The sequence below is a fragment of the Mastigoproctus giganteus genome, chromosome 6 (genome assembly GCF_048544385.1).
Source record: "Mastigoproctus giganteus isolate SK-2022 chromosome 6, ASM4854438v1, whole genome shotgun sequence".
Taxonomy (NCBI): Eukaryota; Metazoa; Arthropoda; class Arachnida; order Uropygi; family Thelyphonidae; genus Mastigoproctus; species Mastigoproctus giganteus.
The window spans coordinates 136,570,205-136,585,924 of record NC_143580.1 but is presented as its reverse complement, the minus strand read 5'-3'; the positions used below and the strand labels follow the sequence as shown (position 1 = coordinate 136,585,924).

At 35.3% G+C, this 15,720-nt stretch overlaps 1 protein-coding gene across 1 annotated transcript in view; it reads left to right on the top strand.

Annotated features, from left to right (window-relative positions):
* LOC150084603 (delta(14)-sterol reductase TM7SF2-like) overlaps nucleotides 1-15,720 on the top strand; it is a 152,102-nt gene that overhangs the window by 129,838 nt on the left and 6,544 nt on the right. The window contains exons 11-12 of the mRNA XM_090376303.1: nucleotides 5,690-5,822; nucleotides 14,955-15,021. Of these exons, the coding sequence (XP_090232429.1) occupies nucleotides 5,690-5,822; nucleotides 14,955-15,021 (200 nt within the window). The remainder of the gene's footprint in view (nucleotides 1-5,689; nucleotides 5,823-14,954; nucleotides 15,022-15,720) is intronic.

The window sequence follows — 15,720 nt, the reverse complement described above, 5'->3', positions numbered from 1 at the left end:
TGTCCCTTCATGTGTGAGGGCATAAATTTAGCTCCCGTTGCTGTACTTAGTATACTTTTGGTATCCATGTCCCTAAAAACACTGCTCAGAATGTGTATGTTCATCTTCAACTCTGGCCAGACATGATAGGACGGATTACATGCTGACAGCCTTGTGGATTAACTCAAGACTTGAAGGAAGCTCAAGGCTCTACAGGGAAATTATTTTATCAACATGGCCTGAACTCGTAGGTAGAAGGAATCTATTTTGTAGAGATGGTATTCATTTGAACTAAGGTAATGCAAGGCTTTTTGCCAGCATCGCTGAGTATACCCTAAGGATTTAGGAGAACTGCTGGTTAGGGGCAGAGGAGAAGAGTAATAAAGATCTGCATCTATTTGATAATATGGGTCAAAGTAATGCTTGCACTCACCCCAGCAATTCCTGTTTGTTGCTGCAGCAACCAATGTTGGCAAGATTATCTAAGGGTAGCAACTTTTCAAATGAGTATGAAAATAAACTAAGGGTAGCAAGCCTAAATAACTTAGGATATTTAGGATATTATTCAGGATAGTAAACTATAGGAGAATACTTAGTCTTCACAGTGTCTATAGTAATGTTAGTAATAGTGTTTGTCATATAGTGCAAGGAAGCCATGGATTTTTTTCTGCACTGGCAAGGGGGGGGGGACCCACCAAGTAGATAAGTATCGAGTTGCCTTTGAATTTATTCAAACTATCAGCCTGAACTACATGCATGGGCATCTTGTTCTAGCAATCAACAACACACTGGCTGAAAGAAAACTTCTTTACAATCTAATCTAAATCTCAGGGGTAATTTGAATTTATGGCTCCTAGTTCTGGAATTCTTTATAACAGTGAAAATTCCACCTTCATTCATTTTACTAATCCCTCTCGGTGCCTTATAAACCTCAATCAAATGTAGGGTACAGAGCTTGCCTGGTTGGTAAGCTCTGTACCCCACATTTGGAGGCTTTCCTAATATGGTCGCCCTTTTGCTGATCCCACCATAAGAGTTGCCCATCTTTGAGCCCTTTCAAGAAGCTCAATGTCTTTTTTCTGATAAGGTCTCCATACTTGAACACAGTATTCCAAATATGGTCTTACAGTTGCCTTACACTATAACCTCTATATCTCTACAGGATAATGTTTGATAAATCATCGATAGGACACCATGTGTTTTCCTGATTACCTGATTATGGTGCTTAGAAAACTTTGTATCTGCCCGTATTATAACTACCAGATCTCTTTCTTACTCTACTGTTTGTAATTCAATCCCACCAAGTGTATAATTTATTTTAGGGTTGCTGTTCCTCAAATACAAACTTTAATGCAGCAATTTTGCTGCATTAAAACATAGTTGCCACTTTTCTCATCATTCTCGAAGCTTGTTCACGTCATCCTGAAGGAGTGCTGCTTGGCACTGATCATTAACGACTCTACCAATCTTTACATCTGCAAATTTTGACATCACACCTTCTGTCCCTTTGTTCATGTTGTTTATGAAAATCAGAAACAACAGTTGTCCAAGAACCTGATCCTTCGGGAACTCTACTTCTGACCTAACACCAATTTGAAGAATATACATTATTCACAACCCTCTACCTTCTGCCTTGCAGCCACCCAGCAATCCATCTTAGAATTTTTCCAGTAATCTCATCATGTTTCAGCTTATACAGTAACCTCTCATGAGGAACTGAGTCAAATGCCTTGCTAAAATCCAAATAAACTACTGTATGTCAGAATTGTTCACTACATCCAGCTCATGAATAACCATGTCAAAATAGCCTGCTAAGTTAGTTAAAACGATTTTCCTTTAAGAAAACTGTGTTGTGTGTTATTCAGAATGTCATATCTATCTAAATTCTAAATGTCCCTGAATTGTATTCTTAGTCATTGCCTCTAAGATTTTTCCTACCACTGAAGTCAGACTAACCAATTTGTAATTATTGACTTTGGTCTTAATACTGCCTTCATTAGCACTACTCTAATCCAGTGTAATCTCTCCCAAGTCCAAAGATGCCCTCATATTTAATTTCAATAGTTCAATACCCCCTCCTGGCAGCTTCTCTCAAAATTACTGGGTATATAACTCAGTCTTATTCTCACAGCCTCTTCTTAGCATGAAGGGTCTTTCATCAGTAAGAACAGATGCAAAGTACTTGTTAAATTAATCCCCAACATCAGCTGGATTGTTTGACTTTTCCATACTCAGTGCATGAGGATCCGATCTGATTCACTTTTTTCTTCCTTGTATTCACATATATGAAAAATTCCTTGTTCCCATTCTTTGCTCTCTTAGCAAATGTAGCCTTCACCTCTCTAACGTAGCAAATGTAGCCTTCACCTCTCTTATTTGTGCCGACCGGGCTAGCCGAGTGGGTAAAGTACCTGCCCGGCAACCCAAAGGTCGCGGGTTCGATTCCCGCCTCGGGCTTGGATCAAAGTACTGCAAAAACCTTGGGAGGTGCAATATGGCCACAGAAGCCGATGCGCCAACAACTACCAAATCAAAAAAAAAAAAAAATCTCTTATTTGTGGATCTGTTACAATTCAACTTGTATCTGTTGTAGGCTTCAGTACTTTTCATCACTCTGTAATTGTCCCATGCTGTCTTTTTCTGCTCAATTTGACCAGCCAGCTCTGCATTCGTCCATTTCGGTATCCTTCTCCTCCTGAAATATTTTCTTAATGGTATGTATGCATTCCTACATACCAGTCACAAGACTTTTGTGATTTATTCTTTATAGGTATTCCATAATTCAAGTGTATTTGCCCACACCCTGCACTCTGCCCATTTAATAGATGCTATATAGCCCCTTAAATTGTCAAAGTCCCCTTTCTGAAATAAACCTGTGCCTTGACCTTTAACTACTGCAACATCTTTCTTCATCTTCATCTTCAGCTGACAACTGACAACTGTGTGATCACTACTTGCAAATGGTTCTTGTAATTTAATCCCTGTGATGTGATGAAATTTGTGAGTAATGATAAGGTCAAGAATATTCTATAGTAATGGAATTTCCCCCTAGTATTATCTCTGACATGCTGGTACAAATAATAATCTAGTTTATTTAGAAAAATTTTTCTTCAAGGTGAGTTTCCCTCCCATTTATTCCAATCAATCTGGGCAGATTGAAGTCATCTGTAATAAGACATTCGTTTTTTCTTGCCCATTCCATTTGTATGTAAATACTCTCATCAAATTCTTCACATTCTTCTGGTCTGTAGATTACTCCCACTCTCATTACACCTTTGCTTCCAACTAGCTCACTCCACACAGATTCTATGCTGGCAGACGTAACTTCAGACTCAGCAAAGGCTCTTTTTGCACTCAGGCTGCTTTTGTTAGAAGCATGACACCACCATCTTCCCTAAATACATTATACATCTTGCAGTGGAATTTATTATCCCTAATTTCCAGGTGGCACTACATTCCTGCTAGCCATATTGTCAGCATTAGTGGTCCTCTGCATTATTATTAATCCTATACATTATTAGTCTATTATTATTATACTGTATATTATTAGTCTTACCCATTATTATCCTATGCCATTAGTTGTTCAAATTCAGCCATTTTATTGACAACACTCCTGACCTTACTGTAGACACAATTAAGCCTAAGTATTCTTCTATAGTTTACTATCCTAACACACCCCTTGAAGTTATTTAGGTTTATTTCTCTATCTTTCTCATCCCCACTCATTTGAAACATTGTTACCTTCAGAACATCTTGCCAACATTGACTATTGTGGCAACAAACAAGAATTCTTGAGGTGAGTACAAGCATTGCTTTGACCCATATCATCAGATAAACATGGATCTGTATGATAAACATGCAGTTTATCTGAACCTTTTTAAGGTATCCTGAATGATACTGGCAAAAATCTTTGCACCATCTTTGTTCCACCTTGTTCAAATGAATGCTATCTCCATAAAGTAGATTTCTTCTACCTACAAGTGAGGGCCACGCTGATAAAAATTTCACTCCCTAGAGTCTTGCAGATTCCCTCAAGTCTTGAGTTAATCCAGAAGTCTTTCGGCATATAATCCCCCCCCCCTATGATGTCTTGGCAGAATTGCAGACATATACATATTTTGACCTAACTTGCAGCATATTTTTTCAGCATGGCTCTATATTTATCCAACAAATGGTTAGGTCATGTTCATTTAATATTTTGACTTAACTTGCAGCATATTTTTTCAGCATGGCTCTATATTTATCCAACAAATGGTTAGGTCATGTTCATTTAATATTTTGACCTAACTTGCAGCATATTTTTTCAGCATGGCTCTATATTTATCCAACAAATGGTTAGGTCATGTTCATTTAATATCGTTAGTCCCCACAGGAATAATAATGTTCTCTTTACTCCACCTCAAAATTTGACAATCTGTTGGTAAAAACATCAATTGTTGCTTCTGGAAAACCACCCTGGTTCTACTCCCCCTATCTTTATTACAAAAAATATTACCCATTTCCCCAGCAATATAGTTTCTCAATAAAACTATATCACATTCAACCATAGCAGTATGCACCTGAATATCCTTATCTGGGACCCAAAATGGAGGTGCATCACTTGACAGGTCACAAGATACTTGAGTACCCTATGAGCTCCCAGTTTCTAGGGCAAGCATTCATTTCTTCATTGACTTAAATTCTTTTCATAACACACCAAGTTTTAATTTGAAATCAGTACAGTCCTTACATCAGGTGCAAAAAAAAAAAAATCATCAGTAGAGCTAGGTTTGTGCAATAGGCCAATTTTAGAATACAATGCACAGGCTATACAAATTACAATCCCATGACTCACACTGGAAATGCCTGCAACCATTTCTGTCTGGGTCACGATATCTTTGGACTTTGTATTTTAAGTGGATCTTGTAGCATCCATTATTAAGATAAAATTAAAAAAGGTTAGAAAGATTAAAAAATTTAAATTTACAATATATTACAGAATTTAAGTTACCAAAATATTGCAGAAATGAAACTTGACAAAACTTTCAATGCTAGAGAAGTTAAATTTAAGCTGCTGAATGAAAATTACAATGTTCTCACCAAAATATTGATAACAAGGGCTTTCTGAATATTTAGCTTTTCGACTACTTTATAAAATTTAAATTTACAATATATTACAGGATTTGCATGAACAATCTATTACAGAAATTAAACTATTAACAAAACATTAACCACTAGTGAATTTAAATTAAGCTACTGATCACAAGTTTCAGAGTGAAACTTCTGAATAAGTTGCTGTTACCAGAACTGGCAACAGTAATTTAGAGGGTTTTTTTTTTATTATTTATTTTTTTTACTGAAAGTGCTTCTATTGATCAGTTAGTTGAGTAATATCCTGGAGATAGCTGCTAGTTACATTTGCATAATTTCTCATTACTTACAGCAACCAAAAAGATTATTGAACTATTACTAATTGCATGTAATCGAATTTTTGAAACTTGTTTAATTACTCATGCATTATGCACTAAGAAAATTGTAATATTTACTTTATAATTTCTGGCATACTTGTATCTTAATTTTCAATTTCTTAAAATTGAGTAATGAACACATACCAGACATTTATCATTAAAATTCTTCACATGTTTTAATTGCATGTTATCATTGAATAAATTTATTTTAAACATACATAAAGTTTTATGTAATAATTTAAAGTGAATTATGCTTGTTATAGGCCTTGATCATGTACTTGTTCTGTATCCAGTGGTTTTTGTTCTTTTGCTTTTAATAAGCCGTGCCTTATATGTTGAAAATTACTGTAAACATCATTATGGTCCAGCATGGAACAGATATACTAACTTGGTTCAGTACCGAATTTTTCCATATATATTCTAAGTTGAAGAGGAGTGTTCATCTTGGTGAACTGCACTTGGTGAGATTATCTCTAATTAACAAAATTTTACAGTTTATTTATTATTATTTCTCTATTTTTTTATTATTGAATTTTTTTTTCCAAATAAATCTTGAAATTGTTAACTAGAGATTAATATATTGTTTGTATGAAATTAATTAACTGGAGGTAAAAGGTTATAAAAGGAGGTATGAAAGAAACACATATCAGTCATATGTAAAGTAGTCGATAAAAAAAAGCGCAACAATGAAGAAAACTTTGAAAATAAATTGCTAAAATAATCATAAACAATTCCATTATTCAGTATTATGTAAAACAGATGTAGTATCTTCTAAATGATGTGAGAAGTGTTAGCTGTGTATAAACACTTCCAATTAACATGGAAGAAGTGTAGCAATTTCTAATGTGGTAATAAGGATTAGTACCAAAGGCTATCTGCCTCAAAAATAAGAAATCAACGTTTCACAAATTCCTATTTGGTAGCCATATGTAGAAACTGGATAATATGTCGAGGAAAGTTGGCAGTAGAGAGAAATAACTTTTGCTCCCAATCAAATTGTTATTTGTGTAGGCTCTTAAAATCTACAGGGTGTTTCAGTTAAACGTTTCAGAACTTCTAAGAGGGGTAGGGTACATCCTGACAACTCGAAATCATATAGCAATGTGGGGTCGGAAATGCTTTCCTGAAGCGGTGTTGTACACAGAAGCACCATGAAGAAAAGAGACCGTAAGTGAGAAATCGTTTTAATAATACATGAAAAGAAGCAAAAGGTACATGGATTAAAGTAAGTGTTCGAAGTTTCTTCCACGGGCTGCAATGCACGCCTCACATCTCCGACGCATGGACATCCGAACATTCTGGAATACTCCAGGCGAATTTCGAATTTCTTCGGCAGCTACTGCGATTCTTGCAACCAGCTCCTCAGCATTGTCAACAGGGGTGTCATAAACTAGCGATTTCATATGACCCCAGAAATAAAAATCAAGACATGATAGGTCGGGTGACCGAGCAGGCCAACGCACGGGACCACCACGTCCGATCCACTGTTGACCAAATGTGACATCCAGGTAGTTACGAACATCTCCGCTATAATGGGCAGTGGCTCCATCGTGTTGGAACCACATTGTCTGTTGCGTCGATGCAGAAATCTGTTCATCTCTCAAAAGTTGTGGCAATACTTGCTGCAGAAAGATCAAGTAGATAGGTCCGGTTAGACGACATGGTAACAGGTAAGGTCCGATGAGGTGATCTCCCATAATACCGGCCCATACATTGACCGAAAATCGAATCTGTGCTGCACGACGTTGTATTGCATGCGGGTTCTCGACCGCCCAGATATGGTCGTTATGCGTGTTGAAAATTCCTTCCCTTGTGAAGGATGCCTCATCGGAAAACAACACTTCAGCAGGAAAAAGGGGATTTGTAGCACATTTTCCAAGGTACCACTGTGCGAAAGCAATACGAGGTGCATAATCCTCCGGTTGCTGTGTCTGGACACGCTGCACGTGAAACGGATGCATGTCTTGTTCTCGGAGAATCCTCCAGACGCTGCAATGGGAAACCCCGACTGCGTTTGCTAGACTTCGTGTACTCGTTCTTGGATTCCCCTGTACATGCTGCAGCACATTCTGTTCGACGGCTGGAGTCCGTGCTGTTCTTACCCTGTCCCTGTCAGCTCTTTCAAATGAACCTCTCTCTCAGCTAACCTCTGGTGCAGTCTTGCAAAGAAATTATGACTGGGAATACGCCTCGTCGGATATCGTTCCGCGTACAAACGCTGTGCGGCTGGCCCACTACAATTTGCAGCCCCGTACGCCAAATGCATATCGGCTAACTCTGCGTTCGTGTAATCATCCATCCTACTAACTTGGCGTTCTTGTTCAAGAAATTCGAAATTCGCCTGGAGTATTCCAGAATGTTCGGATGTCCATGCGTCGGAGATGTGAGGCGTGCATTGTAGCCCGTGGAAGAAACTTCGAACACTTACTTTAATCCTTTTGCTTCTTTTCATGTATTATTAAAACGATTTCTCACTTACGGTCTCGTTTCTTTATGGTGCTTCTGTGTACAACACCGCTTCAGGAAAGCATTTCCGACCCCACATTGCTATATGATTTCGAGTTGTCAGGATGTACCCTACCCCTCTTAGAAGTTCTGAAACGTTTAACTGAAACACCCTGTATAATTAACTTTAACTCAGTACTTTCTGCAGACAACAATTTATTAAACAATTTGTCAAATGTATATTATAAGTAAAAACAAGAGTAAGTGCTACTTGCATTTTTGTTTCTTATAATAATTAAATTTGATTAATTAGTCATTTAATAAAACTTGATTAGATTTTTAGATGCTTTTATGGTTTTAGCTGCTTTTATGGATTTTTGGCTGTTTTTATTTATGATGACCAACTTGAAATCTCAAAAGTTCACAGTTGAATATAGTTGTATTTTTTTTTAATGAAGAATTTCACCATTTTTAGATTTGGGGGCAAAAATATAAAATTAGATAAAATAATTAAGTTTTCATTAGCTTTAAAGTGCACAAAACTCACAACAACTAGTTAGTTGTTCAAGTTTTTCATTGAAGTTTCTGTCTGGAAATTAATAAAATGATTTTATATTATTAAATAGAGATCTAAAGGATTATTTCCAAGATTGTTAAAACATATGTGGTCTGATCAATTAATGATTAATCAAATTAATTCCTTCAAACTTTCTTTTGTGTTATTTTTCATCTTGGAGTGTTCATCAGTATTTGCTTTTGAGATTTGTGCATGGAGTTCTTTTATCATTCTGGGCTTAAAGTGTTAATTTTTTTTGCAGAATTATGCATTGTTGTACTTCTGAGTGAATGTTGGCTCACATTGCATTTAATTTAATTACCTATTGGGTTGTCTAGCTTGCTTATTTAATAATAGCTTGGTTGTAGGTAGTGCTTCACAACCATAACTTCTTGCAGTTAGCAACAAATATACATGTATGAAAGTGTTAATTTAATTTGCTTTTCATATATAATTGGGAAAGGACATTACATGGTTTCTATGCATAATGTGTTTGCAGGCCAGCCACTAGATAGTCCACTGTACCAAACCTATTGGTAACTCTCTAGTAGGCTTCTGGATTGGCTAGTGTATAATTGCGCTGCCTCTACTCTGCCAGATAGTGATTGCAGGGAGTCTGAGTTGTGTGTAGGGGGGCGGGGGCATTGTCAAGGCTACATTATGTCAAGCAGCTGTGTATATTCTTACCGTGTGTACGTTGTATTCAAAAATTTCATTACTCGTACAGCTTGTCCTTGCCACCTTTTCTTTACTTCTGAATACACCATGAATTATCAAAATAATAGAACAAACCTATCTGCAAAAAAGATCTAAGTCTTTAATACGTTGTCTCAGTTCTAATCTCAATGATGTCCATTTCTGCCAAACCCCATGTACTTTTTCTGACAGAATTACAATTATCAGTTAATTCAACCACTGCTCATCTCAATTATCCAAATTATTTGCTGTACAATTCCTTTCGCTTCAAAGGTGGTGCTTGTGCATATGTCCACTCTGATATTTTTTTTTTCAGAGACTTAGTAATTTGGAATCTCCTCTTTTCGATCTTCTCTGGCTTAAAATCTCTCTACTACATTCTGTCGAATTCATCTGTTGCCTCTATTGTTCCTCCCAACTCCACAGATCACTTAGAACTGACTTCCTCTCTTTGAAACTTGACTTTCTCCAGTCCAACTTTCCTAACAGTGAGGTAATTTTCCTTGGTGATTTTAATGTTCCAGCTCCAGTTGGCTTCCATTTTGTAGTCACACAGACCCAGCTGGTTGAGGTACTGAAGCTCTTGCAAATATTCCAAAGGTGTTTCCCCTTCTGTTTGGGGAAACACCTTTAGAATAAAGTAATGGAGAAATCAATTAATTGCCATCTCTTAAACTATCTAGAAACCTTCCATCTGATCAATGATCACCAGTATGGATTCCATCAGTGTTGATTCACTGGTAATATTGTGATTTTCGTTACTCATTTGTGGACAAATTCAATGGAAATTTTGATGACTTGCAAACAATTGCTCTTGACATTTCAAAAGATTTTGATTGTGTTTGGCATAAAGGTCTAAATAAGCTTCCATCTTATGGTTTTCCAGCTGTTTTTTGTAATTGGGTATCCAGTTTTCTTTCTGACTGTTCACTGCAGGTGATGGTAAATGGCTTTGTCTTCTAACTTCTCCACTAATGCTGGTGTTCGCCAAGGTTCAGTTCTTTCTCCCACTCTTTTCCTCTTATATATTAATGACCGTTCATTGACCAGAAAATCCTATCCATAATTTTGCCGATGATAGCACATTGTATTCCACCTTCCAGTTTGAGGAACTTTTTCCACAAACAGCTTCAATTTCTCAACCATTCACTATCAATTCCTTAAATGCTTATCTCCAGGTAATTCTCCAATGGGACAAAGATAACTTAGTTGCTTTCAATTCTTCTAAAACTCAATCCCGTCTTATATCTCACAAAAAGGAATCTTCTGTTCCTATGCTTATCTTCGATGACACTCCAATTACTAGGCAAGGTCATATATCTGTATTGGGGATTAACCTGACTTCTAATCTCTCTTGGCATAAGCACATTACAAATATTGCTTCCTCTGGGTTTTATATCTTTCACTCTCGGCGTTACCCTTCCAAACAACTATTCTCTCCGTACAAATCGCAAATCTGCCCTTACCATGGAATATTGTTCCCACATCTGGGTTGGTGTCCCCAAACCTCTCTCTCTTTCAGATTCTATTCAAAAGAGGGCAGTTAGGTTAATTAATGACTCATCTCTAACAGAGTCTCTCTCTCCACTTTGTCTCATAGATGTTCTCTTTCTGTTGCATGCCTTTTCTATAGATACTTCCGTGGACACTTCTGAATTGGCTTCTATAATTCCTGCTATCTCTTCCAAAGCAGTCCAAACACGTGATGCAATCAGTCAACATCCTTTTACTGTCTTTACTGTCCAACTTCAAACTCACAGAACCAACTTTCCTTCTTTCTCATTTACTCATTCAACTTCTGTTTTCTGGAACAACTTTCCTTCATACGTATTTCCTGAAAATCAGAATCTACAGAAGTTCAAGTCTAATGTCCACAATATCTTCTTTGCACTAAGTATGATAGGTTTTAATACCTTGATTGTTTGTGGTTTTCATAAAAAAAATATGGCAAAATTTATGCTATATATATTAATATATATGTAATAATAAAATAATACTATTATTTCTGTGAAAATTTCTAACAAATAGGTTTTATTAAGCTCATATATAATACAATTTCAATACTACACTAATTTGTTAGCAGGTGATGTTTTAGCATTCTTGCCAAACCCCATCTTTAGACCATAAATGCTATTGGGGGGGGAGAGAATAAGAACATCTTCACAACATGAAAATTATTATGAAATTAATTAAGAAATTACAACTATTATGTTAAGTTAAGGAATGTATATATTTGCATTAATATAATGTTGAGAATACAGAAGATTTAGAACTCTGTGGTCAAGTTAAACTGAAGTCAAATATTAACCCCTTCATGGATTATCCCGAGATATCTTGTTTTTAGTTTTAGAAGTTGTTTGGAACTACACGAAGTAATAATACCCGAAGCAAACAATAATACCTCCAAATTTAGGATTGAAACATATTTTCTCGGCCATTTATCTGGCTAATTTTGCATTAGCCAGATAAATCCCAAAATTTCTCGATATTTTCTTACGTCTGGCAGCAGACGACTGGCTTTCATTTTATTGTATTGTACAGCAATGTCAGAACAGTAGCATGCGTTCCTATGTGTTGCCAGTTAGCAAAATAAAATTTGCCATCCTAAATGCTGAATATTGATAAGCATTAACCAATTAGAAAATTATATCAAAAAATATTTTGCCAATCTCTTGAACTGCTGCCCATAAGCGACACTTACCTCGCCTGTCCACTTGCGGCAGCCGTGTGTCAGAATGTAGTTAGTTCACAGTTACTGCTTGTGCGTTCCACTTGATTTTTTAAATTTATTTATATAATGAGTAGTAAAGATTTTTTTTTTTTTTTTCTGTTCCTTTCTTTTAGCTCAAGCGCTAATTTATTTAAAAAAATCTGTATAATATGCAAACTTTTTGGCATACACAAGATAACTTGGGATAGCCCAAGCGGGCCATGTATTTTCTACTAAAAATTTTATAAAAAACCCAAAAACTATACAATGAGTATTTGCACAATGCATACTTTTAATCTGTAAAATAAAAAAAGTCGATCCGTTATGGCACATTTTCAGGAAAAAAATGTTCTGGGAAGGGGTTAAATAGAAACGTGACAATTATGCCTATATACAATTTGGAGGAAGTTTTAATTTCTTAATTAATTTCATAGTAATTATCACGTTGGTGAAGATGTTCGTATATCCCCCAGTAACATTTATGGTCTGAAGATTGGGTTCAGCAAGAATCCTGAAATGCCACTTGCTAATGAATTAGTGCAGTATTCTTGCTTGTATTATATGCGAGTTTAATAAAACCTGTTAAAAATTTTCGCATGGTACAATAGTGTTATTTTATTATTATATATATTAATATATATATATAGTATAAATTTACTGTATTAATTTAAATTATCTGAAAATAAGGTGTTTTTTTTTTTTTCTGTAATTTACATAATTTAGTATAAACTACATATATATAATTTTTACTAATAAGTCCAAGTTTTTTTTTTTTTTTTTTTGTATCAATAATGTACATTAAAATGTCAAAACATAATGTGAGAAGATAAAACTAGGTAACTAACAGGTTATTATTTTGAAAATGTTGTGTTATGTTTTTTAGAAAATTACTATTTTTATGAGGTGTTCCAATCAGTTGATATTTTGACAAATTATCTCTTGGTGAGTTGGTTTTTTTAGATAATATTTAGATGAGTTTTCAGATGAATTTTAAATTATCTTTTGATGAATTATAATTATTGAATTTTCCCGTCTTTCAGTTATTAGAGGTGGATGCATTGATGGCTTACTGTAGCCTACAAATAGTGCTTGATTTTAAAGTGCTTTAATGTATTCGCCGACCGGGCTAGCCGAGTGGGTAAAGTACCTGCCCGGCAACCCAAAGGTCGCGGGTTCGATTCCCGCCTCGGGCTTGGATCAAAGTACTGCAAAAACCTGGGGAGGTGCAATATGGCCACAGAAGCCGATGCGCCAACAACTACCAAATCTATCAAATCAGCTTTAATGTATTCTGATTAGTATCTTATTAAATATACACTGAAAGGACATTGAAATAGAACCACCTACTTAATATCATGTAGGTGGTCCTATTTCAATAGTTAAATTAAATGGTGTGCCAGGTCAGAGGAGTTTATAATAAATTGTGAATACAATCATTAATCATATTTAGCAGTCATGGGCTTGAACCATGGTCTACTCCAGAGGTTCCCAAAATTTCTCGGTTCACAGCACCCTTAGTGTCCCAGTAATTTTTTCACGGCATCCCTAGGCCAAAAGAAATACCTGACACAGTGGTTTTCGACCTTTTAATATAAACCTATATAATAATTTTATTCTTTATATAGAGGTACTAAATAAAGATCACCACAAAATTAAAAAGATACAGTACAATGGATACCATACACCTTTTTAAAATGAAATAAATATACAACTTTCAAAAAATAATAATAATAACTTTAAGTTACTGAAACCCAAATTACACGGCACCCCAAGAATGTCATTTCGGCATCCCGGTTGAAAATCACTGGTCTACTCAAAGGGCACGTGCCACTGCACTCTCACTCCTGACCACTAGGAAAATCAGGAAAGTTCAGTGATTATACTTCATCAAAACACAATTCAAAATTCATATGAAAATTCGTCTAAATATCTGATGAAGAAATTAGCTCATCAAGAAAAAATTTGTTAAAACAGTAAATTTCTATTAAACGTAACACATTTTCAAAATAACAGCCTTGGTAATAATTTTGAACATGCTTTTTTATGTTTTTCAGAAAAATGCATTCTTAAAGAAAAATGTCATTGTTGATATGAGTGATGGATTGCTTTCTTAATATTTCTGAATTGTAAAATTAATGATATATGTTTTGTTAAAATGTGACAGGCTAAAGAACTTCAGATTGTAAAGTACTGTATTTTAAATTTTTCTGTATGTGATTAAAACAGCTTTGATGTTATCTACCTAGACCTCAGTAAAGCTTTTGATAAAGTCCCTCTCAAGAGGTTGTTCTTTACACTAGAGAAAATTGAAATTTCAGGAAAGATATGTATTAGGAAGTTATTGAAGAATAGGAGGCATTTTGCAAATTAGACTAACACAGCAAGTGCAATCTACAGGGATCATTACTGGGGACCTCTTCTTGTTCTGAATACCTGGTAATGATACTAACAAAGAAGTACAGGGGAAGCTGTCAGAGTTTGCTGATGGTGAGAAGTGGTGGGGGGTGTTAATGATCAGAACAAGACTGGTTGCTTCAAATTTTTTTCGAAAATTTTTCTTCAAAAAGTTTTACACTGTGTGATCTGAAAAATGGGAATTAATATTTAATGTCTTGAACCAGGAGTAACATACTGATTAAGCAGCATGATATGGTTTAAACAGGCAGCCAGGAGGGAATGATATTCTATCAGTTATTTATGAGATCTTTCCAAGGTGGGAGCAGGATGTAATCATTCCTCTATATATGATCATCATGAAATTACCAGTAGCCGCTCGTGACTCTGATGTATGGGGATGCTGCAGAAGCAGCCCCCCCATACACCTATTTAAAGTTACATTTAATTTCCTTGGTTATAAGATATCTAGACATCGATAGTAATAAGCAAGTTAAAAGTACTACAAAACATTAACGGGACACTTCCATTAACAGAGTTGGGAAATCTTGAAATTTTATTTGAAAATAAAATTGATTCTTTGGTTTTTATTTGTTGAAAATAGAGTAACTTTTTCATTCAAGTTTGGAATGCTGTTGACCAAGCTTTTCTCTGTTGAACGCATTGCTTGAACATTTAGCCTTTTCCGATTCATAGAGCTCCTTAAAAATGTTTTTATTCTTTTTAGTATCGAATGCCAGCGTTCACGCTTTGAAGTAGTCATTGGAATGGTCAAAAGAATTTTTATGAGTTTTGTAAGTTCATCAAGAACTTTGGCTAGATTATTTCCTGAGATAAATTTCAGCAAGTCAATTAATTTGCAATAATTGTGTAGATCACGTCTGCTATAGAAAACTTGTAATTCTGTTAGAAGTTTTTCTCTTTCAATCATGGGATATGCCTCAGTAGTCTCCTGTGGAAATTGGGTATTTCTGCGTTATTTTATTTATTTAATTATTTATCTATATAAACATATTTTTCTAATACCCCTATTTACCTTGGAACCACTATGGTAGTTGTTATTAAGTTTCAATTTAACAATGGAATCCTCACCTCTTCCAAGGCCCACAAGCTATCTGACTGCGATAATATCCTTTCTCAGAAGATTCTGGGCAATGAGGATTTTCTTATTTTCCCCTTTCAAGACTAAGCTTCAGTGGTTTTCTATAGGGCTGTGTGTATTTCTCTTGAATGATGAGACATTTTCATTATCAACATAAAGTTTATTGCACTGTTAAAAATCATATGATAAATACAAAGCATTAAATTTACAAGAATGTACAATCATCCAATTCTTTCTCCTCCACAGTAGAATATATGAGAGGTTATATTTATAACCTCTCATGTATTCTCTACTTTTCCCTCACAGTTATAATTATCTAAAAGTATATGAGCAATATCCGATCCTAAATTAACAAGAATGTACAATCGTCCAATTCTTTCTTCTCCACAGT